Here is a 24,796-nt window from a genome sequence, read left to right as displayed (position 1 = left end):
GACACCCCAAAGCCACCCAGCCAGACATCTCTAGGGCATTGCATAAGTGATACAAATAAAGGGTTAAATAGGTAGGAGCAGCTACTGCTGCATGTGTGAATAATGTGAGGAGTGAAAGAAAATGGTGTGAAAGTGTTACACTTATATAAAACAAACTATAAGTGCCATAGTGTATTGAAATAAATGTTAGATTGCAATGCCCCGGGGACGCCCAGCCATGGCAGGTCCAGAGAGCCCCACACCCCAGAGAATCCCCCCTCAATATTGACTGCCATAGTAAACAAATGCAGGAGTCTTACCTCAGTGTGCTCATTCCACATATGCAGGTCAGAGTGCTGGGCCCTCTATTTAAAACCAGTGAGGGGTGGGTGGGGCAGGGTGCTAGACCAGGCTAAAGGTGTCCCATGCCTTCAGGAACGCACCATTCTGATAATAGCTCCGGTGGATCAGAGTATTTATCAGGTTGGCAGTACCAATTGCTTAGTGCTTACCCAGCTTTACAGTTTTTCCACGGTCTTAACCCCATATCAATATCTCCTCTACCCCAGCTACTAGTTACCGCACCCAACTGTCTGCAGGAGGAAGTTGATGGTGACAGTATCACCCCCAGTTTCCGCCTGCTGTCAGTGTATCAGGAGTGAGGGAAGGGGGGGGGGGGGGGGGGGGGATTTAGCGGGTAGGGGCATGCATACAATGTAATATACTGGCATTCAGCGAATGTGGAAAGTCTGAGTTCCAGCACATTATTTTTATCATAATAATTATTTGGTTTGGGTTAGCTGGGGGAAGAGCAAAATGAAGAAGGTGAAAGTGCTGGTACACTATTAACATATGGACGTCTGATAATATTATTACTATTAGTTTATTGGGTTTTTGTAGACGTAACAAGTGATATTATTTTTTGCTTAAATAGCTTTAATCTACAGTAGCTGAATAATGATCACATGAAAACATCGCCTACTGGGGCTTTTTAAGCATCTGGGTCGAGACACCATTGGGCCTATTCAGTTGTGGCGTGCGCCCCCTGCTGGGAATCTATCGGAGCTATTCAATTGTTGCCTGACAGCTCCGGGTTTAGCCATGCAAATCGGCTAAACTAGTTTAAAGAGCTTGATTGGACACCCAAACTATGGGTTTCGAAACACATTTTTTTTTCTTGCACCTCATGAGGCTGTGACAAAAAATTTGACGGATGCGGCTAATGGGCTGTCTATCGGAAAAATAAGTGAATAACTCCAATAGACGCCCATTGCTATAGACACCCAGCAGGGGGCGCACACCACAATTGAATTGGCCCCTGTGAATTCTAAAATCTTGTTATGTTTTAGAGGGGTATGGGACTCAAGGTCGACAGCAATTAGGTCGACACCCATTTGGTCGACAGTGGATAGGTCGACACAGACATTAGGTCGACTTGAACAAGGACAACATGAAAAAAGTTCGACATGAGTTTTTTATGGTGTCGTTTTCTCCGTCAAGTGACCGGGAACCCCAATTAGTGCACCGCGTCCCCTTGCATGGCTCGCAAGGTGCCTTGCTCTGCTACTGCTGCGCTCGGTACAGGTTACCGTTCCCAATCGTAGTCCACGTGGATCGTAACGTATGAAAAAGTCCCCCAAAAAATAAATTTGAAAAACTAATTGCCTTTTTGTCATGTCGGCCTAATGGCCGTGTTGACCTATACACTGTCGACCTAATGGGTGTCGACCTAGGGTCCGGATACCGTTTTAGAGACCTCAGTGTGGTTTCATTGCAGGTCTAATTTAACGTGCAGTTACAACGATCAATTGTTCTTTGGTGTTATCACGTGAGATCTAGTCATGCAGAGAAGTAGCTGTTGCATGAAGCCAACCTCAAAAAGTAACTTTCACTATGCAATCTTCATAGTATCCTCAGTGGTTTACACATTACTTTCCACAGAGAGTCTAAACCCATACATTTCTTCCTGCCATCATGAGATCTGTCCATAGATAATACTACAGTAATATAGTATGATGGTGCAGTGCATACGATGGATGCTGTAGAACAGAGTAATCAACGTGTGACACACCAGCTGCAGTAGAACTATACATTCCAGCAAGCCCTACCACAGACTTGCTGTTAGGGCATGCTAAAATGGTGGCAGGGCATGCTGGGATCTTAAGTTCCACAGCATCTGGAGGGCCGCATGTTGTCTGCCCCTGCTATGGAAGCTTCTGTGGTTCTATTTTAAGCCTAAAAGCACAATTTGATCCAAACCATGTTGGTTTTGACTTATACAAAAATCGGCACTGTAAATCTGGCCGCTCAATCCCTGTTTGCGGCAACTTGCAGAGTATTACATTTGGCTCCAGGTCTGACTTATTCAGCCAGGGCCGGACTGGCCATCTGGCACTTCTGGCACATGCCAGAACGGCCGATGCCCCGGTGGGACGATTTGTGCATTCATTTGTGGGCCAGCAGCACCGTCTCACTGTGCTTAGCGGCCGCGTCATTTGCATAGTGGCGTCATGACGCGCCGCGCGCCCGAGCAGTGAGTATGAGCAGCGTGGGCGGGGGGAATTGAGCGCATAGTGGACGGCGTGAGTATGAGCAGCGTGGGCGGGGCGCATAGTGTACGGCACATCATTTGTACAGGGACGTCATGACGCGACCAAGGTGACCCGAGAGTGAAAGGCGTGGGCGGGACAAGCATTATTAGACGCTTCCGCACGTTTCTGCCTGCGCTCCTCCGAGTTTCCGACTGCAGCAGCACGTACACCGTCTCCTGCTCCTTTGCTCGCCCGGGTTAGGTGCACCGCTTTTTCCCTACTCATTCCATGGGCAGGTACTGCCACGCTTTCTTTATAGTTTTGATGCCCTTTGCTGGTAGGGCCCCAGTACCACAATGTTATGAGTATTGCTATTGCCAACTGTACATTTTAGATTGCACAAAATTATTTATGTGTGCATATGTTTTCATCATAACGTGCCTATATATCATGCTTATGTTGTATATACTGTATATGACCATGTGTAGCAGTAGGATGAGGGTACTGGCACATGGTCCATCCCCTACACTTTTGTGCAAACCTTCCTAACTCCATAGGGAATAATCCCTATTTAGAGATGCATTATAACCACTGAACACACCGCAGGTCAATGGACCAGGGGCACATACAATTCCCCTATGTTTCAGAGGACTGATTAACTGTTCAGATGATTATATGCCACCACAGGGTAACTCTTACAGAGGGAAAGTGACTTTCAGCCACATGCAGTAGCTACTCAAAGACACTCTGTTAGAAATATGGACCAGAACAATGGTGTGCTTACACCTGGGGTACCAGCATTATTTCGGCTCATTCCGTGTGCTATAATGTGAATTTCTGCTCATTCCGTGTGCTATAATGTGAATTTCTGCTCATTCCGTGTGCTATAATGTGAATTTCTGCTCATTCCGTGTGCTATAATGTGAATTTCGGCTCATTCCGTGTGCTATAATGTGAATTTCGGCTCATACTGTGTGGTATAATGTGAAAGAGGCCCCAGTACTAGATAGTATAAGGGGTCCTACTATTGTGGTGCATAATGTGTATAAGGGGTATATGGTGTGGTAAACTACACTGAAGGACACGCCCCCTTTTGAGTGGCCACGCCCCCTTTTCCGGAGCGCCCTTTGAAAGGAATGTTTATCATCCTAATTATTGGCTCAGGTTTAAAAGTAAGATTGTGTTGTATTATTTTCTGTACAACAGAAGTTTCTGTGTCTACTCCTGTTATTTTTTGTGCCCCTGCACTTTCCAACTGGAAAGTCTTTTCTATCTTTTGTGCAGATGCTAGTGGCAAATTTCTGAAGCTCCATTTGGGTCAGTAAAGGGTCCAAGTGTGCTGATTTGTTTGGCATGATCTCCCACCAGTAAATCCATGCTGTTTTGGATCCTGTAAGTTGTTTGATTTAAGATATTCCACAACTCTTTCTTTTAGTAGTTTTTCCATTACTTTCCCTACTACTGATATAAGTCTTACTGGTCTGTAGTTACTTGCTTCTTCCTTGCTTCCACTTTTGTACAGTGGAACTACATTTGCTCTTTTCCAGTCCTCTGGAATGGCACCTGTATTTAGTGACTGGTTAAATAATTCTGTTAATGGTGCCACCAGCACATCTTTTAGCTCTTTTAGTATCCTTGGGTGTATTCCATCTGGCCCCATTGATTTATCCACTTTTAGTTTTGAAAGTTCAGTTAGGACCTTCTCCTCTGTAAATGTACTTTCATCTACCTTATTTTTATGAATGTCCTTGCAACTTAACTCTGGCCCCTTCCCTTCTCCTTCTGTAGTAAATACTGAGCAAAAATAATGATTTAGGTGATCTGCTATTGCCTTGTCTCCCTCCACCAAATTCTCACTCTCTTAAGTCTTATTATTCTTACATTTGATTTTCTCCTTTCATTTATATACTTAAAAAAGATTTTGCCCCCTTTATATACTGACTGGGCCATTTTCTCCTCGGCTTCTGCCTTTGCACGTCTGATCACTTTCTTAGCATCCTTCCTTCTGTCAAGATACACCTCTTTGTCGTTATTATTTTGAGTCTGTTTGTATTTCCTAAAAGCCATCTTTTTTGCTTGCACACTAGTTGATACTTCTTTTGTGAACCACACTGGCTTCCTTTTCCTGGTGCTTTTCCTAAACCTTTTGATACAAAGGCCTGTTGCCCTTAGTATTGCACTTTTCAGTTTTTCCCACCTCTCCTGCACCCCTTCCAGGTTCCTCCAGTCCGCCAATGAATCACTTAAACATCTCCCCATTTTTGCGAAGTCAGCATTTCTAAAATCCAACACCTTTGTTTTTGTGTGACAGGAGTTGGATCCTGTCTTTATACTAAACCATACTGCTTGATGATCACTGGATCCCAGGTGCTCACCCACATATATGTCTGATATCCTATCACCATTTGTAAGAATTAAATCTAGTATTGAGTCTTTGCGAGTGGGCTCCCTCACCAATTGCTTGAGAGATGCTCCCTGTAAGGAATTTAGAAATTTGCCACTTGTAGCTGAACTTGCAAAGGACCCCTCCCAATTTACATCAGGTAAATTAAAGTCTCCCATGATTATAACTTCTCCCTTTAAAGCCATTTTAGAGATGTCCAACAATAGGTTCCTGTCCAAATCCTGCCCCTGGCCTGGTGGTCTATAGATCATCCCAATACGAATAATTTCCTTCTCCCCGGTTTCTGTGGTGACCCAAAGGGCCTCAGTTTTGTCCTCAACATTTTGTATTAAAGTAGCATTTATGCTTTTTTTCACATACATTGCTACCCCTCCTCCTATTCTTCCCATTCTATCCTTCCTAAATAAATTGTATCCTGGTATAGCTATGTTCCAGTCATGATTCTCATTGCACCATGACTCAGTAATTGCGACAATATCCAGGTTATCCCTTGGCATTATTGCAATTAGCTCTGGAATTTTGTCTCCTAAGCTCCTAGCATTTGCACACATAGCTTTAAGAATTTTGTCTGTGCATCTGTTATTAGTAGCCATGTCCAGACAGTACAAAATAAATGTCAAGTTTAAAGTTGAAATTACCTGTTTGGTGATGTTGTTCAGTGTTTGTTTTTTTGTTTTTTCACTAATCAGGAATCACACTCTGTCCTTTACACCACGATTACACCTCACTAAATGTAAAGATATAGTACACCTGTCCACAATGGCCAAATGGTCAAAGGAGGTAAACACCAGACAGCATGCAGTAATAAACTGTTTCACTGAACAACTTCCCCACACATGCAATGCCAATTACAGAGATGGAAGGGAGATCAGTGACCCTCTGAAGTTCAGGCATCCATCCATGTTTCATCCTCTCGAGCAGGGGTGAGGTTAGGGGGTGGTGGTGGTGGGGGTTGAGATGTATCAAGCCTTGGAGAGAGATAAAGTTAATTTATTTCAGTAATTCAACTTAAAAGGTGAAACTAATATTATATTGACTCATTACATGCAAAGTGAGATATTTCAAGTCTTTATTTGTTATCATTTTGGAATGGAGAGGCACACAATCCAAAATGCTGGAAGTCCAGTGTGAAATTTCCATAGTCTGTGTTGAATTGGTGAGCCATGTCATCTGCTGGTGTTGGTCCACTATGTTTTACGAAGTCCAGAGTCAATGCAGCCGTCTACCAGGACATTTTAGAGCACTTCATGCTTCCTTCAGCAGACAAGTTTTATGGAGATGCTGACTTCGTGTTCCAACAGGACTTGGCACCTGCCCACACTGCCAAAAAAATCTATGGGGCATTGCCAAGAGAAAGATGAGACATGAGACCGCCCACACTGCCAAAAGTACCAAAACCCGGTTCAGTGACTGGGATCACTGTGCTGGATTGGCCAGCAAACTCGCCGGACCTGATAGACTGATAGAATCCATGCCACGCCGCATTGAGATAGTAATTTATGCAAAAGGGGCCCAAACCAAGTACTGGAGTACATATGCATGATTATGCTTTTCAGAGGGCCGACATTTCTGTATTTAAAATCCTTTTTTTATTGATTTTATGTAATATTCTAATTGTGAGATTTTGGATTTGGGGTTTTCTTAAGCTGTAAGCCACAATCATCAAAACTATAACAAATAAAGACTTGAAATATCTCACTTTGCATGTAATGAGTCTGTATAATATATTAGTTTCCCCTTTTAGGTTAAATTACTGAAATAAATGAACTTTTGCACGATATTCTAATTTTCTGAGTTTCACCTGTATAAAACATAAAGTGACCCATGTTATTTTATATATTTTTTAGGATATCGTTAACTGCTGATTCTAGAATGTTACCATTCGGGTTCTAAGTGGGGAGTGATATAGAGCATGAGTTTGTAAAAGTGCAGATTTTTGGGGGTCAGTTTTGCCTCGAAATTTAAAGCGGACACCCCGGACCCACACCTAGTATTAGGGACCCCCAGTGACAGAGACGCCTTGCCTTTTGGCCTGGGGACTTAACCCTATATCTGCAGATATACGCAACTAAGATCTCTATTATCTGATTATTATGTAGTGTTATTTCTCACTCAGTGTGCATTAGTGATAGCTATATATTCTAGAATCAAGTTCTTTATATACTATATTTAAACAAAACAATGTGTATTCTAGTTGTCCACGCACAATTATACAACTCTGGTCAATTTGAATATATAATCACAAAGCATTGGTTGAGGTCACCTATTATAGGTAATGATTAAAATGAGACTAAGGGGCAATTCAATTAGTCAAATTGATTGATCCAATTGATCCCCCGGGGGTAATTCAGTTGTGGGATAAACGTGTCACCGGCCTGGAGTCAGGAAATACAAAATCCCAGATAAGTGTCGTTTATTCGCGACCGCGATCAGGAAAACACATGGGAATTTATCCCGGATCCTGTGTGTTTTTTCGTACAAAAAAAGGTAAATTCTTGTGTAAAAAAAAGGTTATTACTTGAACTGCCCAAAAAAAAAATAGGCCAATAAAATTGTGAAAGCCTGTTCCAACCCCCCCCACCCCCCGCCCGCACGCACGCACAAAAAGTAATAGCGGTTTATTGAATCCCTTCCTTTCTTTTAAGAAGATGTTGTTGGTTTGTTAGTTTGCATTATTTTTTCTCTGCTTTGATGTTCTTGATTGCTTATATTTCAATATTTAAAAAAATAAAATAAAAAATAATTTATGGACAAAATGTTTTATGTGGAGTTCTTTACTTTCCATAAAGTGAGAGGGGCAATGCAGTTTACTGTCCTTGTTAGATACAGTATTTCTACAGCTATATTGAATATGCACCAATTTGCTTTGTTGCAGGTTCTCCCTCGTCAGGCACTAGCATGGTGCAAAACATGCAATGCAGAATACTATGAGACCAGCGCCAAGGAGGCAATGAATGTCGAGGAAGCATTCCTGGGAGCCATCAAACTAGCCTTGAAATATGTAAGTACCAATAAAACACACTGTATTTTATTAAGAAGCTGCACTGGAAAAAAGGTCTGAACACATTCTGTGGGGAAGCAATGTACAAATAAAGCCTCCGACACACAAACATGAAACTAAAGAAAATGCCACTTCTTTTGTTGGTTGTTTTTACAATAATTTATACTCTAAATTCATTATACCGGTGTTTTTATAGCATACCAGAATCATTTTGGGTTTATCAACAATGAGGGGAAAAATACCCTTTTAATAATCCCTACATCATTTATTTTAAAGGAGTGTGAATGTTGCTTTTATTATTATAGTTAGCCTTTTATATTGCACCAGCCTATTACACAGTGTTGGCGAAAAAAAAGTTCTAATCATTCATGTCCGACAGTTTTTGGACTGTCAGAGAACCTACAGAGACATGGGGTGAACGGTGGAATAACAAGATTTGTGCAATTATATTAAATCTTCTCTCCCCCCCCCCCCCCCCCCCCTTCAAATACAGTGAGACCAGGGGGATACCGAGCCCCCTCCAGGATATTGGCACTAAAAACAAAATACATCTTTCCAAGGCCATTTTGTAATGCTGGTTCACCCACAATACATGCCCTAACTGGAGAGAGAGAGAGAGATAGTGTGTGTGTGTGTGTGTGTGTGTGTGTGTGTGTGTGTGTGTGTGTGTATAAGGGAGGGGGGGGATTGTGAGAGTAGGTCAAGGTGTCTATTTAATACATAAAATGTATGTACCCTTAGGCAAATGTGGCTCAGTGTGCAAAGAACCTAAAAACTTTACGTATAGAAGGGACTGATCTGTCATAGGATGGGCACAAAACTGTTTATAGATGTATTTATTGTGTTATAGATAGATAGATAGATAGATAGATAGATAGATTAGATTAGATTAAATGATGGGGTATATTCAATTGAAGTCTGATCCATTCCAACGTTCATTTGTCGGAATGGATCCGACCTGGGCTATTCAATGCATTATCAATTCGACTTTAAAAAAAGTCGTATTGAGATGCATTAGCTTAGAGCCGTGGGCAGACGGGGAGAGCAGCGCTACAGCAGCGGCTATATAGCCGCTGCTCACCCCCGTCCGCCCACGGCTCTCCCCCGTCTCCTCCCCCCTGTCTCTCTGCCTCTCCCCGTCAGCGGCGGCCAGGGAGAGGTAACTGCAGCAGCCGGGGGGGGGGGGGAGCCTGTCAGGCGGCAGCCGGGGGGGAACCTGTCAGGTGGCAGCCGGGGGGGAACCTGTCAGGCGGCAGCCGGGGGGGACCATGTTAGGCGGCAGCCGGGGGGGGGGACCTGTCAGGCGGCAGCCGAGGTGCGCTGCCGGGAGCCTGGCCGGGTGGGTGCCCATCAGAGGTAGTGCTCTGCAGCCCACCGCCCCGCTCCCCCGTCTCATGTCTCCACGTCCCTCTGCTCCCTGTCCCGCATCACAGCCGCCGCTCACCACGGCAGCGTCCACCCGGCTCCAGCAAGCAAGGTCTTGCGGCTATGACATCCTCCAGTGCTGCTCTCCCCCCGTCTGGCTGCCCGCGGCTCTCCCCCCTCTCCTCCACTAAGGTCGCTCATCTCAGTCCGACATTTTTTTATGTCGTACTGAGATGGTCGGAAACTGGGCCAAATCCTGTTGAATTTGGTGGCCCCGTTTCCCTCAAAAACAGAGCAGCATTTGATTTGCTCTGTCATGCGCCATCTACTGGCCGCTGGCATGCAAAACTCTTGAATTCCCACCATAGAGGTGAGGAGCAGCGTTAGCTTTTTATTGTATGTATACATATGGAAGCAAGTTGGAGCCCAAAGCTAAAAGCTCAACCCTGAAATGACCTGTGGAAAATTCTAGGTAGTACCGAGTAGCTCTGTATGACACTGCTGTAGATGAACAGTACAATGTACTATAACTTTGCTTATGCTAAGTGTACCCAATGTTTGCCTTGTTTTACAGCATGAAGAACCAGGACAAAATTTTGATGGCGACTCTGTGACCTTATTAGAAAAGGAAGACCGCAAAAAGCAAAAGTGTGAATGTTAACGTTGTACATACATCACTTCACCCCTAACTGGTTGTGTTCATCAGTCTAGATCGATTTGTCTTATGTTTGCTGCCACAGACTCTGGCTCGCTGCAAGTATAAACACAATCCTGGGCAACTTACACCTGAAGTATGGGCGTTGATGCAAATATTTCTAATCGGTTTGTCATGGAATGGATCTACTACAAACTAATGAACAAATTAAGTTATTTATTTTTTTCCCTCTACTGAAAAACCTTTCCCTTTGCCGACTGTCATGTCAAATGTTACAGTGAAGATTCTGCGATATCCAAATTCCGGAAAATTAAATATGAATAAGATCTTATTTAGGAAGCATTGATGCAGCATTCAGTGCAGACCGGAGTAAACGGTTTGGTTGATTTAATTATCATGACTCGGGCATTTGGTTCCCAAACTGGGTGCCATGGATTGGCGGTCCGGGACCCAACCAAATAGCCGAACCAGTGCTGTGACTGCCAGTCATAAAATATGTGGACAAACATAAGCAAATCTTGTCCCTGACCACATATGTGAAACTAATTTTACTTAATTTAATGTAATTTTCTAAACTTATCAATAAGAAAAGTTTTGCCTAGGGGTGCCGTGAAAAAAAAAGTCTAATATTCTAGGGTTGCTGTGATTCAAAGAAGTTTGTGAACCACTGTCCTAGGGCGTACTGGGGGGATGTAGTCAGGATCCCGTACTAAAGGTATAGGAGCTGGCACTTAACTGGTTAAAATTTGCAGGTATAAAGATTCCTCGGTTTTAATTTACAGAGCCCAAAGGATAGGTTTGAACAAGAATATGACAGAAGCTACGTCACTCTTACAAAACTAACAGTCCTCCCCCCCCACCCCCCTGATGGACTCAGAGAATGGGATCTCACAGGAAGTATCAAAACTCCTGTTCTCTCTCTCATCTGTCTGGGGTGCACGAATGACAATGGGGACGTTTCAAAGCTACCCCTAGGGGAGGGTAAGCTCAGACTTGATAACAGTGCAATAGTGTTCATCTAAAATCAGCATCTTTGGATGCAAACTCATGAGATCGGTAGAATACAGTAAATGTATGATATGGGGAGCATGTATCAAATCTATATAAATGCTCTATGGAAGCCCCATGCCGCTCCACCCACAAAGTCCCAACCGAACAAGTGGAGTGTGCTGAAACTTGTTGTCCAGCTCCCAGATGTACTTGCTAAATCATGGACGTAAACCATCTAGTTATTGTCTGCTTAAATGCTGGCCAACCTCTCTTCTTAGCATCATAAAATAGGATTTTAATTACCTACCGGTAAATCCTTTTCTCGTAGTCCGTAGGGGATATTGGGAATCCATTTAGTGCCATGGGGTAAAGACGGGTTTACTAGGAGCGATGGGCACTATAGAAGTTTGATTGTGTGTGCTTGCTCCTCCCTCTGTGCCCCTCCTACCAGACTCAGTCTAGGAAACTGTGCCCGAGGAGACAGGCATACTTTGAGAGTATATAGAAAAGGAAAGTGGGGAGAATTTGAACCAGCACAACCCGAACAAGAGGAAAGCCATGCTAACTAAACTTGCAAGCAGGACCAGCAACAGCTGAACCAAACAACATTACTGAACCAAGTAACAGAGCAGGAAGAACGAAGCACCGGGCGGGCGCCCAGTATCCCCTACGGACTACGCGAAAAGGATTTACCGGTACGTAATTAAAATCCTACTTTCTCTTACAGCCTAGGGGATACTGGGAATCCATTTAGTACCATGGGGAAGTACCAAAGCTATCAAACCGGGTGGGAGAGTGCTGAGTTTCCTGCAGAACTGATTGACTAAACTGACGGTCCTCAGAGGCCAAAGTATCGAACTTGTAAAACTTAGCAAACGTGTTCGACCCCGACCAAGTAACCGCTCGGCAGAGCTGTAAAGCCAAGACACCCCGGGCAGCCGCCCAAGAGGAACCCACTAAGTCGAGTGTGCTTGAACAGATTTCAGAATCGGCAAACCTGCCATGGAATAAGCATGTTGGATAGTAAGCCTGATCCAGCGTGCAGTGTCATGCTTCGAAGCAGGACACCCAATTTTATTGGGATCATAAAGAACGAACAGCGAGTTCGATTTTCTGGGATGTGCTGTTCTCTTCACATAGACCTTCAAAGCCCTCACATCATCCAAAGACTTTGAAGTAGCAGAGGCGTCTGCAACAGCCGGAACCACAATAGGTTGGTTGATGTGAAACGCGGACACCACCTTAGGAAGAAATTGCTGATGAGTCCTGAGTTCAGCTCTGTCCTGGAAAATTAAATAAGGGCTTTTGTGAGACAACGCCCCCAGCTCCGACACACGTCTTGCTGAAGCCAAGGCCAACAGTGTGACGGTCTTCCACATAAGGTACTTTACGTCTACCTCTTCCAATGGTTCAAACCAGTCTGATTGAAGGAACTGCAGTACCAAATTGAGATCCCAAAGTGCTGTAGGAGACACAAAGGGAGGCTGTAAGTACAGAACACCTTTTAAGAATGTCTGGATCTCAGGGAGAGAAGCCAATTGTTTCTGAAAGAAAATAGACAAGGCCGAAATCTGAACTTTAATGGAGCCTAGGCTTAGGCCCATGTCAACTCCCGACTGCAGAAAAAGCAGGAAACGTCCCAGATGAAATTCCACCGCAGAATATTGTCTGCTCTCTTTAAAAATAAATGTAGAAAACTCTTCAGGAGCTTCCAGAGACATGACTGGCTCCTCCGGGCACATTTTCTAAACTGAGACTGGTAGGAGGGGCATAGAGGGAGGAGCCAGCACACATGATCAAACTTCTATAGTGCGAGTGGCTCCTAGTGGACCCGTCTATACCCCATGGCACTAAATGGATTCCCAGTATCCCCTAGGACGTAAGAGAAAGCTCTAGTAAAAGTCAGTCTTCAGTATATTGACCATCCTATCAGGTTATATTGCTAATGTTTATAAACATTGCTACATCAAGCGTCATATGAAAGTATGGGTTAGGTGCCATTACAGGGAGTATGGAGTAGATCAGAGATTCTCAAACACAGTCCTGAAGGCACCCCAATGGCCCAGGTTTCAAGTGTATCCATGACTCAGCACAGATGATTAAATCAACTTGACTGAGGTGCTAATTAAGTCACCTGTGGCCAAGTATGGATATACTTAACGCCTGGACCATTGGGATGCCTAGAGGGCCACGTTTGAGAACCTCTGGAGTAGAAGATAGTTATAAGTAGGGAAGGAAAAGCACATGAGGGAAGAAGTTCCTGTTTGTGAGAGTTTATAGTCTAAATGGGAGAGGCAGACAGACAGGGGGGACAGATGGGGTAGACCGTGAGCATGGAGCAGTGAGGATGAGAGCTGGATGGCTTTGATGAGGTGGGTGGCCTATTATTGTGTTTCACTTAAAATGGAGACTTGCCAGAGTCAAAAACTGTTAACTCTGCCCTATCCAAGGGTTTAAATGCTGGTAGGTGAAGAGTTAATAAAACAAGCTTAAAAGATCACATGACACTATAGGATGAACACATGAAGGCTGAATGTAAAACCCATGTAAAAACAACTTAACCGCCATGATCAGAGACAGTCAACTCTGAAAGCATATTGACCATGCTGACACCTGCACTTTGTGTGATCCTAGACTTGCCTGGAGGAAAGGAAGCAACCGGGCCAAAGAAAAAGATGAAGAAAAACTTGATTTTCCAGACTCTATGATGATAATTGTCTGAGGATAGCTGCTTCCTATATCTGGTTATGGTGTGAATCACTGTATCAGAGAAACTCTTCTGGGTTTTATTTTCCACATGAGCCATGCCATCAAATTTAGGCAACAAGTCTTCGGACAGCGAATTAGACCCTCTGATAGCAGACAGTTTTAGGCCAGCCGCCATCTTTAGTACATGGGAGTACCAAACCCTGGGGCAGATGTATTAAGCCTGGAGACGGCATATGGAAGTGATAAACCAGTGATAAGTGCAAGGTGATAAATGCACCAGCTCCTAACTGTTAATTTACATATTGGAGCTGTTTGGCTGGTGCATTTATCACTGGTTTATCACTTCCTTATGCCTTCTCCAGGCTTAATTCATCTGCCCCACTGTTTGTCAAGAGCGTGGCTACAAGGATCATTGGAATTCCTTGGTGATTTACTTGAAAAAATGAGGGAGCATTGGAAAAGGGTTGGTATCGGGTGACTGGCGGTTGGAAGGCTAAATCTTAGCCCAATGGCCCTGACCCAAAACATCTCAGTCTGAGGAATAAGATTATTTTAAACTATGTAAAGGCTTGAGGGGAGAAGCTTTATACCAGAGAATTTTACCAAGTGCTAGCTCCTATACCCACAATACGCCCCATGGGCAGCAGTGTCTGCCAGATTTATAAGAGAATACATAATGTTTAGGATTATTGGTATAAAAGTGAGACGTGTGTGAATTTGGGCTGTTAAGAGCAGCCTAATGGGGAATTGTAGCAAACTTTTAAGACTGGAGAAGTAGACTAGTTGCCCATAACCCAGATGTTCCCAAGCGTGGTCTTCAAGGCACCCTAACAGTCCAAGATTTAGGTATATCCACGGCTCAGCACAGATGGTTAAAATAAATTGACGGAGGTGCTAAATAAGTCACCTGTAGCCAAGCATGGATACATTTAAAACCTGGACTGTTGGGATGCCTTGAGGACCGCGTTTGGGAACCTCTGCCATAACCAATGAGCTTCCAGCTGGCATTTATCAAGTACATTCTATAAAAAGAATAGGTGGAAGCCGATTGCTTGAGATGAGCAACTTCTCCCCTCTTTAATGAAATTACATATGGGGAAATGTACTTCTAAAGTATTCTCAAGTGAACTTGAAATATTTGTGAAAAAAATGCTGCTACACTTCAACAGTAACAAATATGATGATCAAGTCCAGAGGTTCTCAAACACAGTCCTCAAGGCACCCTAACGGTCCAGGTTTAAAGTTTATCCATACTTAGCCACAGGTGCCTTAATTATCACCTCAGTCAATTTGATTTAACCATCTGTGCTGAGCCATTGATATACCTAAAACCTGGACCGTTGAGGTGCCTTGAGTACTGCATTTGAATACCTCTGATCTAGCCCACAGGTTCTCATAAGCGGCCCTCAGGACCCCACACAGTGCATATTATGCAGGTAACCCAGAAGGTGCATAGTTGCATTAATTACTCACTGACATTTTAAAAGATCCACAGGTGGAGATAATTTTTTCACTTGCAGAAAACAGAACAGAAAACTTCACTTCTGAAGACAGAATTTTTTTTAAACTCTTTATTTGTAAAACTGGCTAATAAAAATGTACAGCATAAGACAGAGTTTAAGAGTCTGTGATCTAGTCATTTAACATTCACAGAGGTCTAAACTCATGCAACAAAAAATAAGATTTTAAACCTACCGGTAAATCTTTTTCTCCTAGTCCGTAGAGGATGCTGGGGACTCCGTAAGGACCATGGGGTATAGACGGCTCCACAGGAGACATGGGCACTTTAAGACTTTAGAATGGGTGTGCACTGGCTCCTCCCTCTATGCCCCTCCTCCAGACCTCAGTTAGGACTGTGCCCAGAGGAGACTGACAGTACGAGGAAAGGATTTTTGTTAATCTAAGGGCGAGATACATACCAGCCCACACCATACACACCGTACAACATGGTATATACTAAACCAGTTAACAGCATGAACAACAGCATCAGCCCGAGACTTATCTCAACTGTAACATAACCCTTATGTAAGCAACAACTATATACAAGCCTTGCAGAATTTTTCCGCACTGGGACGGGCGCCCAGCATCCTCTACGGACTAGGAGAAAAAGATTTACCGGTAGGTTTAAAATCTTATTTTCTCTTACGTCCTAGAGGATGCTGGGGACTCCGTAAGGACCATGGGGATAATACCAAAGCTCCAGACCAGGCGGGAGAGTGCGGATGACTCTGTAGCACCGATTGAGCAAACATGAGGTCCTCATCAGCCAAGGTATCAAACTTGTAGAATCTTGCAAAAGTGTTTGAACCCGACCAAGTAGCAGCTCGGCAAAGCTGTAATGCCAAAACGCCTCGGGCAGCTGCCCAAGAGGAGCCCACCTTCCTAGTGGAATGGGCCTTTACTGAATTTTGGAACCGGCAATCCAGCCGTAGAATGAGACTGCGGAATCGTGTTACAGATCCAGCGAGCAATAGTCTGTTTATACGCAGGAGCGCCAACCTTGTTGGCTGCATACAGGACAAACAGTGCTTCTGTTTTCCTAACCCTAGCCGTTCTGGCGATATAAATCTTTAAGGCCCTGACTACATCAAGGGACTTGGAATCCTCCAAGGCACCCGTAGCCACAGGCACCACCATAGGTTGGTTCATATGAAATGACGAAACCACCTTAGGCAGAAAATGAGGACGAGTCCTCAACTCTGCTCTATCCGCATGGAAAATCAGATAGGGGCTCTTGTAAGACAAAGCCGCCAATTCGGACACCCGCCTTGCAGATGCCAATACCATGACCACTTTCCAAGTGCGAAACTTCAATTCAACTGTTTGAAGAGGTTCAAATCAGTGTGATTTAAGGAACTGTAACACCACGTTAAGGTCCCATGGTGCCACTGGAGGCACAAAAGGAGGTTGGATGAGCCACACTCCCTTTACAAAAGTCTGGACTTCTGGGAGAGAAGCCAATTCCTTCTGAAAGAATATAGATAAACCCGAAATCTGCACCTTAATGGAGCCTAATTTCAGGACCATATCCACACCTGACTGCAGAAAATGGAGAAAACTACCCAGTTGAGAATCATCCTTAGGGCATTCTTGGCTTCACACCAATACATATATTTTCTCCCTATACGGTGATAGTGCTTCGCCGTTACCTCCTTCCTAGCTGTAATAAGAGTAGGGACGACTTCATCCGAAATACCTTTCCCAGCTAGGATTTGGTGTTCAACCGCCATGCCGTCAAATGTAACCGCGGTAAGTCTTGGAACACACAGGGCCCCTGTAGTAACAGGTCCTCCCTGAGAGGAAGAGGCCACGGATCTTCTGTGATCATTTCCTGAAGATCTGAAATCCAGGCCCTTCGAGGCCAATCTGGAACAATGAGTATTGTCTGCACTCTTGTTTGTCTTATGATTCTCAATATCCTTGAGATGCGAGGAAGTGGAGGGAACACAGAGACCGACTGAAACACCCACGGTGTCACCAGGGCGTCCACTACCACTGCCTGAGGGTCCCTTGACCTGGAACAATACGTCCGAAGCTTTCTGTTGAGGTGTGACGCCCTCATGTCTATTTGAGGAAGTCCCCGACGACTTGTCACCTCTGCAAAGACTTCTTGATGAAGTCCCCACTCTCCTGGATGGAGATCATGTCTGCTGAGGAAGTCTGCTTCTCAGTTGTCTACTCCCGGAATGAAGACCACTGACAGAGCGCTTACATGATTTTCCGCCCAGCGAAGAATCTTGGTGGCTTCTGCCATTGCTGCCCTGCTTCTTGTCCCGCCCTGGCGGTTTACATGCGCCCCGGCTGTGACGTTGTCTGACTGTAACAGAACAGGTAGGTTGCGAAGAAGATTCTCCACCTGTCGGAGGCCGTTGTATATGGCCCTTAATTCCAGCATATTGATGTGTAGACAAGCCTCCTGGCTTGACCATATTCCCTGAAAATTGTTTCCCTGTGTGACTGCTCGCCATCCTCGGAGGCTCGCGTCCGTGGTCACAAGAACCCAATCTTGAATGCCGAACCTGCGAACCTCTAGAAGGGGAGTACTCTGGAGCCACCACAGGAGAGAGAGAGAGAGAGACCCTGGCCCTGGGGGACAGGGTACCTTCCGATGTATCTGCAGATGGGACCCTGACCACTTGTCCAGAAGGTCCCACTGAAAAGTCCTTGCATGGAACCTGCTGAATGGAATGGCCTCGTAGGCCGCCACCATCTTTCCCAATACTCGAGTGCATTGATGAACTGACACTCTTTTTGGCTTTAATAGGTCTTTGATCATGTTCTGGAGTTCCTGGGCTTTTTCCACCGGGAGAAAAAACCCTTTTTTTCCCGTATCCAGAATCATGCCCCCCAAAAAAACAGCCGAGTCGTCGGAACCAACTGCGACTTAGGTAGATTTAGAATCCAGCTGTGCTGTTGTAGTACTCTCAGGGAGAGAGACACGGTTTTTAATAACCGTTCCCTTGAACTCGCATTTATCAGGAGATCGTCCAAGTATGTGATACTTGTGACCCCTTGCTTGCGCAGGAGCACCATCATTTCCGCCATTACCTTGGGGAAAATTCTCGGGGCCGTGGAAAGCCCAAACGGCAACGTCTGAAACTGGTAATGACAATCCTGTACAGCGAATCTTAGGTACGCCCGATGAGGAGGATATATGGGGACATGAAGGTATGCATCCTTTATGTCTAGTGACACCATAAAATCCCCCCCTTTCCAGGCTGGATATCCTTGCCTTGAGAGATTCCATCTTGAATTTGAACCTCTTTAAATATAGGTTTAGGGATTTTAGATTCAGAATTGGTCTGACAGAGCCATCCGGCTTTGGGACCACAAATAGGGTTGAATAAAACCCTTTTCCCTGTTGCACTAGGGGAACCATGATAATCACTTGCTGTTGACACAGCTTTAGCATGGCGGCCAAAACTATTTTCCTCTCCGGGGAAGTAGCTGGCAAGGCCGATTTTGAAAATCGGTGTGGAAGCACCTCTTTGATGGATTTGGTAGAGGCCGGGGAGGACATATTTCCTGTGAACTAGCCGTAGCCGGTGTTCTTTTCCCTTTACCTCTGGCGAGGAAAGAAAGCCACGCCCCTTTCTGAACTTACGCGACCGAAAGGACTGCATCTGTTATTAGGGTGTTTCCTTTTGCTGTGGAGGAACGTAAGGCAAAAAAGACGACTTACCCGCGGTAGCTGTGAAAACCAAGTCCGCGAGGCTCTCCCCAAATAAAACTTCACCCTTGCAAGGTAAAGCCTCCATATGACTCTTTGAGCCAGCATCACCTGTCCATTGACAGGTCCGCAGGGACCTACTAGCAGAACCTGCCATGGCATTAGCTCTTGAACCCAAAAGCCCAATATCTCTCGCAGCCTCTCTCATATATAGTGATGTGACCTAAGGTCAGCACCATACTATAGTGATGTGACCTAAGGTCAACACCATACTATCTTTATCTAGGGTGTCAATGTCATAAGACAAGTTATCAGCCCAAGCTGTAATTGCGCTACCTACCCATGCCGACGCTACTGCAGGTCTAAATAGGGCTCCCATAGTCGCATAAATTGATTTTAAGGTAGATTCCTGCCTACGATCCTCAGGATCCTATAGGGCTGCCGTATCAGGGGACGGTAATGCTACCTTTTTGGACCAGCGCGTTAAGGCCTTATCCAGCGTGGGCGAGGATTCCCACCGTAACCTGTCCTTTGAAGGGAAAGGATACGCCATAATAATTCCCTTGGGAACCTGCAGTCTAATGTCAAGAGTCTCCCAAGCTTTTTTTTTTTTTTATTAAATAAAACGGTCAGCTCATGAGATGAGTTATTTTTCATTAAACATGCAGACCCTCGTGTCAGGGACAGAGGAATCCTCTGTGATATGCAAAACATCTTTTATTGCAATAATCATATATTGAATACTTTCGCGACCCATGGGTGCAACCTTGCATCATCCTAGTCGACACTGGAGTCGGAATCCGTGTCGGTATCAGTGTCTGCTAACTGGGTAAAGGGACGTTTATGGGACCCTGAAGGGTCCTGGGACACATGAAAAGCCATGGGTTAATTCCCTGCTTGTCTTTGGACTCTGCTTTGTCCAATCTGTAATAAAGCCACATTAGCATTCAAAACATTCCACATGTCCACCCAATCAGGTGTCGGCTGTGCCGACGGAGACACCACCACCATCTGCTCTGCATCCTCCCTAGACGAGCCTTCGGCTTCAGACATGTCGACACACACGTACTGACACCCCCACACACACTGGGATAAATAAATATGGGGACTGACCCACAATAAGGCCCTTTGGAGAGACAGAGAGAGAGTATGCCAGCACACACCCAGCGCCACAATATACTGAAACCAAGGTCCCAGCCTAAATAGCGCTTTATATATATATATATATATATATATATATATGTATATATATAAATACATGTACAATCTGCACCAAATAAATGTGCCCCCCCCCCCCCTCGTTTTTGCCCCCTGTTATTGTTCAGCAGGGGAGAGTCCGGGAGCACTTCTCTGCAGCATGCTGTGGAGAAAATGGCGCTGGTTAGTGCTGGAGGATCTAGCCCCGCCCCCTCAACGGCGGGCTTCGGTCCCGCTCAATTTCTTTATACTGGCGGGGATTTTATACTATACTGCCTCCGCAGTATCTGAGACCTGTGCCAGTGCTGTTTTTGAGGTAATAATTGCTGCCCAGGGCGCCCGCCCTGCACCCGTACAGTGCCTTCTGTGTGTGTGTGTGTGTGTGTGTGTTGGGAGCAATGGCGCGCAGCGTTACCGCTGCGCGTGTACCTCATTGAAGATCTGAAGTCTTCTGCCGCCTTTGAAGTCTTCTTTCTTCTCATACTCACCCGGCTTCTATCTTCCGGCTCTGTGAGGAGGACGGCGGCGCGGCTCCGGGACGAACGGCGAGGGTGAGACCTGCGTTCCGACCCTCTGGACCTAATGGTGTCCAGTAGCCTAAGAAGCAGAGCCTATCATTTAAGTAGGTCTGCTTCTCTCCCCTCAGTCCCACGATGCAGGGAGCCTGTTGCCAGCAGTGCTCGCTGAAAATAAAAAACCTAACAAAAGTATTTTCAGAGAAACTCAGTAGAGCTCCTCTGCAGTGCATCCAGTCTCCACTGGAGGAGGGGCATAGAGGGGGGAGCCAGTGCACACCCATTCTAAAGTCTTAAAGTGCCCATGTCTCCTGCGGAGCTGTCTATACCCCATGGTCCTTACGGAGTCCCCAGCATCCTCTAGGACGTAAGAGAAAATGGGATTTTGGTACTTACCGATAAATCCTTTTCTGATCCCACAGGGGACACTGGAAGAAAAAGATGACACTAGGGGTATAGATGGTTGCTATAGGGACCGGGCACTTTTAATGTATTAAGTATAAAGGCTCCACCCCCTCTATCCCCCATCAGCCCTCAGTTTAAGAAATTAGCTGAGAGGAGACGGGAACCAAAAGTAAGAAACTAGAAAGAAGGGAGAAACACACAACACAATACAAACCATCAACCTGAACAATGACTAAGGCTGGGCGGACGTCCAGTGTCCCATTTGCCATCGGAGAAAAGGATTTATCGTTAAGTACCAAAATCCTATGTTTCTCATTCAGCCACTAGGGGACACTGGAAGTATATTATGACACTGGGGATGTGCCAAAGTTTCTCCCCGGGCAAGAGAGAGCACTGAGGAACCTGCCAAACAAAGCGGCCAAAAGCTGGAGCTGCAAATGTTTCCAGTTTGAGGAACTTAACCAAGTATGAATCTGAGACCTAGTTGCTGCTCGGCAAAGGTGAGTCATGGTGATCTCCCGACTAGCAGTCCACGACGCCCTTACAGAACGTCAGGAATGAGTCACTATAGACATCGGAGGTCATTAAGCCTTGCTAAGGCATGTCTGGCCAATAGTCAATCGAATCCATCCCACCAAAGTCTGCTTCGTAGCTGGCCACCTACCCTCGAAGACAGCTGTAACTCATTCTAAGTTCCAACAACTGTATCGTCAACCCTAATTCCAGGTTTGACCAACTATCCTGGAATTGAAAATTCAGTACTACTGCACACCAACCACTAAGACTGGTATCGGTTTTCAAGATAATCCTACACCACAGTCCAAATCTCTTCACTATAAGATTGACTATCTGAAGTCACCAGAGGAGCAACACCTTGGTGTGAAACTTATCATCCTGTGGGGATGCAGATGAGACCCCTACCATTGGTTTATGAGTTCCAGTTGGAAGAAATTGTGAATAACACCAACCAAATTGCAGAGCTTTGTCTTCTGGCAGGAAAAAACACCAGCGCATTCATGTCCAGGATAATCCCTAGAAACTGAAGGCGCTGAGACAGTCAGATTTCTGTAAATCAATTATGCAAGTGTGCCGTACCCAAATGTTGTACTAGAACCATGCATAATCCTAGAGAAGATCCTCGGATGGAACCCAGATGAGAAGGTAATCTATGTATGAAATACTACTGACCCCTAAAGATCGAAGATGTGCAATCATGATTGACAGGATGTTAGAAAAGGAGAGTTATGGTAGACTTACCATGGTTAACTCTCTTTCTCATACGTCCTAGAGGATGTTGGGGACTCCAAAAGGACCATGGGGTGTAGACGGGATCCGCAGGAGACATGGGCACTTTAAGACTTTAAATGGGTGTGAACTGGCTCCTCCCTCTATGCCCCTCCTCCAGACCTCAGTTAGATTCTGTGCCCAGAGGAGACTGGTTGCACACTAGGGGAGCTCTACAGAGTATCTCTGGAAAAGACTTTTGTAGGTTTATTATTTTCAGGGAGCACTGCTGGCAACAGGCTCCCTGCTTTGTGGGACTGAGGGGAGAGAAGCAGACCTTCTTCTGTGAGTTAAAGGCTCTGCTTCTTAGGCTACGGAACACCATTAGCTCCAGAGGGTCTGATCACTTGGTGCGCCTAGCTGTTCGTTCCCGGAGCCGCGCCGCCGCCCCCCTCACAGAGCCTGAAGAGAGAAGCCGGGTGAGTAAAGAAGCAAAAAAGACTTCAAAGGCGGCTGAAGACTTCAGGAATGAGGGATATAAAAACTTCTCCGTGCGCACAAGCAGCCGGTCAGTGGTAAACTCCAGAAGGTATCCTTAACCCTTCACCAGTAGTGCAAATTTAGCCAAAAAAATGGAAAAAAACCACTTAACTGGCGCTTCCGTTCAGCCAATAATTCACTTGATTCTCCTCAGATCATCCCCATCATATGTACATAAAACACAGAATATGGGATAGAGAATATAGTGTAATACAATTTTTAATTCATACAAACAGCATAAAAAACATAACATTTCTAAAATCCAAAGGTCTGTGCAAAATGGCATAAGTTTGACAAGGCAGGTAATCCAGTTAGCTTATAAAATGGAGGTTTACCAAATCAAGTGGAACTGTGTTTTAAACAGTTCAGATCAGCTTAGGTAATGAAGTAGCGATCCCGGGAACATCACTCACGTCCACCCTTGTCGCTGAGTCCAACAGGTTTGATCTCCAACAGAGCCAGCACTGGAGTACCTCCTCCACCAACGCGTTTCCTCCCCTCAACTGGGGTCTTTTTCAAGGTGTCAGTATGCCATACATCTATTTCTATTTAAACTGAAGTTGACCAATAAAATGCCACCGTGCACAGCTGTCTGTAATCTAGACAACCAAATCCTACAAGTCCCAGCATCCTCCAGCCGCGCACGGGGCTCCGGCTAGGTCACTTCCGGTTTTGCGGGTTACCATGGTGACGTCGGGACTTCTCCCGGACATAATCACAGACTCGTCCGCAAACAGCTATCGGTGATCCAATCGTCCAGGTCCTACAAGTCCCAGCATCCTTCAGCCGTACGCTGAGTTTCCGTTCGGTCACTTCCGGTATCGCGGGTCACCATGGTAACGTCGGTAACAACCGACCCTTATTCACACACCCGCTATTCTTTAATTTGTTAAGAAATCGTAAAAAATAATAAAATAAAAATACCACTAATAAAATAATAAATCATCCAGGTGGTTGTAAATCAGTCGCGTCACTTCCGGTCTCGCCGGTTGTCATGGAGATGCCGTGTATTCAACGGTGTACTCAGTTCATAAACACTTCGTTTCAGCTTATCAGTTTCAATTCAGGGTCGCTCTCTCAATAAACAGTACAACTCGGAAGTAACGTCATACATTCGCAAAAAGTGTTTTTTATCCAGAAGAATTTCTCAGGACATACAGTCCGGTTGCCATGGAGACAGGAATACAATCTAGAATATTCATAAAAATACATTTATTTCAAAACAAAGCTATACTAAAACTAACAAGTTATTCGAAAGAACCCTAATGCAAGAACCACTTTAGCTCAAAATCGGCATTCATGCCGCCAGGTATTAGTGTCCCAAAATCATAGATCGCTTGCATTTCTGCCTTGGCAAGCTGACTTGCCAGATCTTTTTTTCTCCAGTGGTTTTTAATATGCTTAATTCCGCAGAAACGTTTAATCCCTGTTGCATTGCAGTTGTGGTGAACACTAAAGTGCTCGGATAGTGCATGGGTCGTAAGGCCTTTTTTAATATTACGTAAATGCTCGCTAATCCTAATCTTAAGTGATCTTGAAGTGCGGCCTATATACCATAAATTGCATGTACATTCAATTGCATAAACTACACTAGCGGTATTACATGTTATAAAATCCTTAATTTTAAAATCCTTATTATTGATTGAGACATCCACAATTTTTCCACCATTACTGGGGGTGCTCCTACATCCAATACATAAACCGCATCGAAAAAAACCTTTAGATTTAACTGTACACATAGGTTTCTTCGCAGGTAAGGCACTTTTAACCAGATTTGTTCTTAAGTTGGGGGCCCGCCTATAGATGCATTTGGGTTTAGCTGGCAATAATTTGCCGATAACAGAATCTTTTTTAAGGATCCCCCAATGTTTATTAAGGGACTTCTCCAAGATCCTATGTTGGATATTGAACGTAGTGATGAACGCCCAATCATATTGTGACCCCTCATTATTGTCTTCCTTCTTTTTAGGCTGTAGTAATACTTTACGATCTAGTCAAGCCGCCTTCATTTTGGAATTTGCTATTTTCTCAGCTGGGTATCCAGAAGCCTTAAACTTAGACTCTAACTCCTCCGCTTGAATTTCATAGAGATCATGGTCGGTACAGTTACG

At 44.9% G+C, this 24,796-nt stretch overlaps 1 protein-coding gene across 2 annotated transcripts in view; it reads left to right on the top strand.

Annotated features, from left to right (window-relative positions):
- LOC134948436 (ras-related protein Rab-7a-like) overlaps nucleotides 1-10,063 on the top strand; it is a 35,435-nt gene extending 25,372 nt beyond the window's left edge. For both annotated transcript variants that reach the window (XM_063936397.1, XM_063936396.1), the window contains 2 exons: nucleotides 7,790-7,915; nucleotides 9,855-10,063. In XM_063936397.1, coding sequence (XP_063792467.1) covers nucleotides 7,790-7,915; nucleotides 9,855-9,941 — 213 coding nt within the window. In that variant the 3' untranslated portion in view covers nucleotides 9,942-10,063. The remainder of the gene's footprint in view (nucleotides 1-7,789; nucleotides 7,916-9,854) is intronic.
- The last annotated feature ends 14,733 nt before the right edge of the window (nucleotides 10,064-24,796 follow it).

The sequence above is a fragment of the Pseudophryne corroboree genome, chromosome 8 (genome assembly GCF_028390025.1).
Source record: "Pseudophryne corroboree isolate aPseCor3 chromosome 8, aPseCor3.hap2, whole genome shotgun sequence".
Lineage (NCBI taxonomy): Eukaryota > Metazoa > Chordata > Amphibia > Anura > Myobatrachidae > Pseudophryne > Pseudophryne corroboree.
This window is presented reverse-complemented; position numbering and strand designations above follow the sequence as displayed.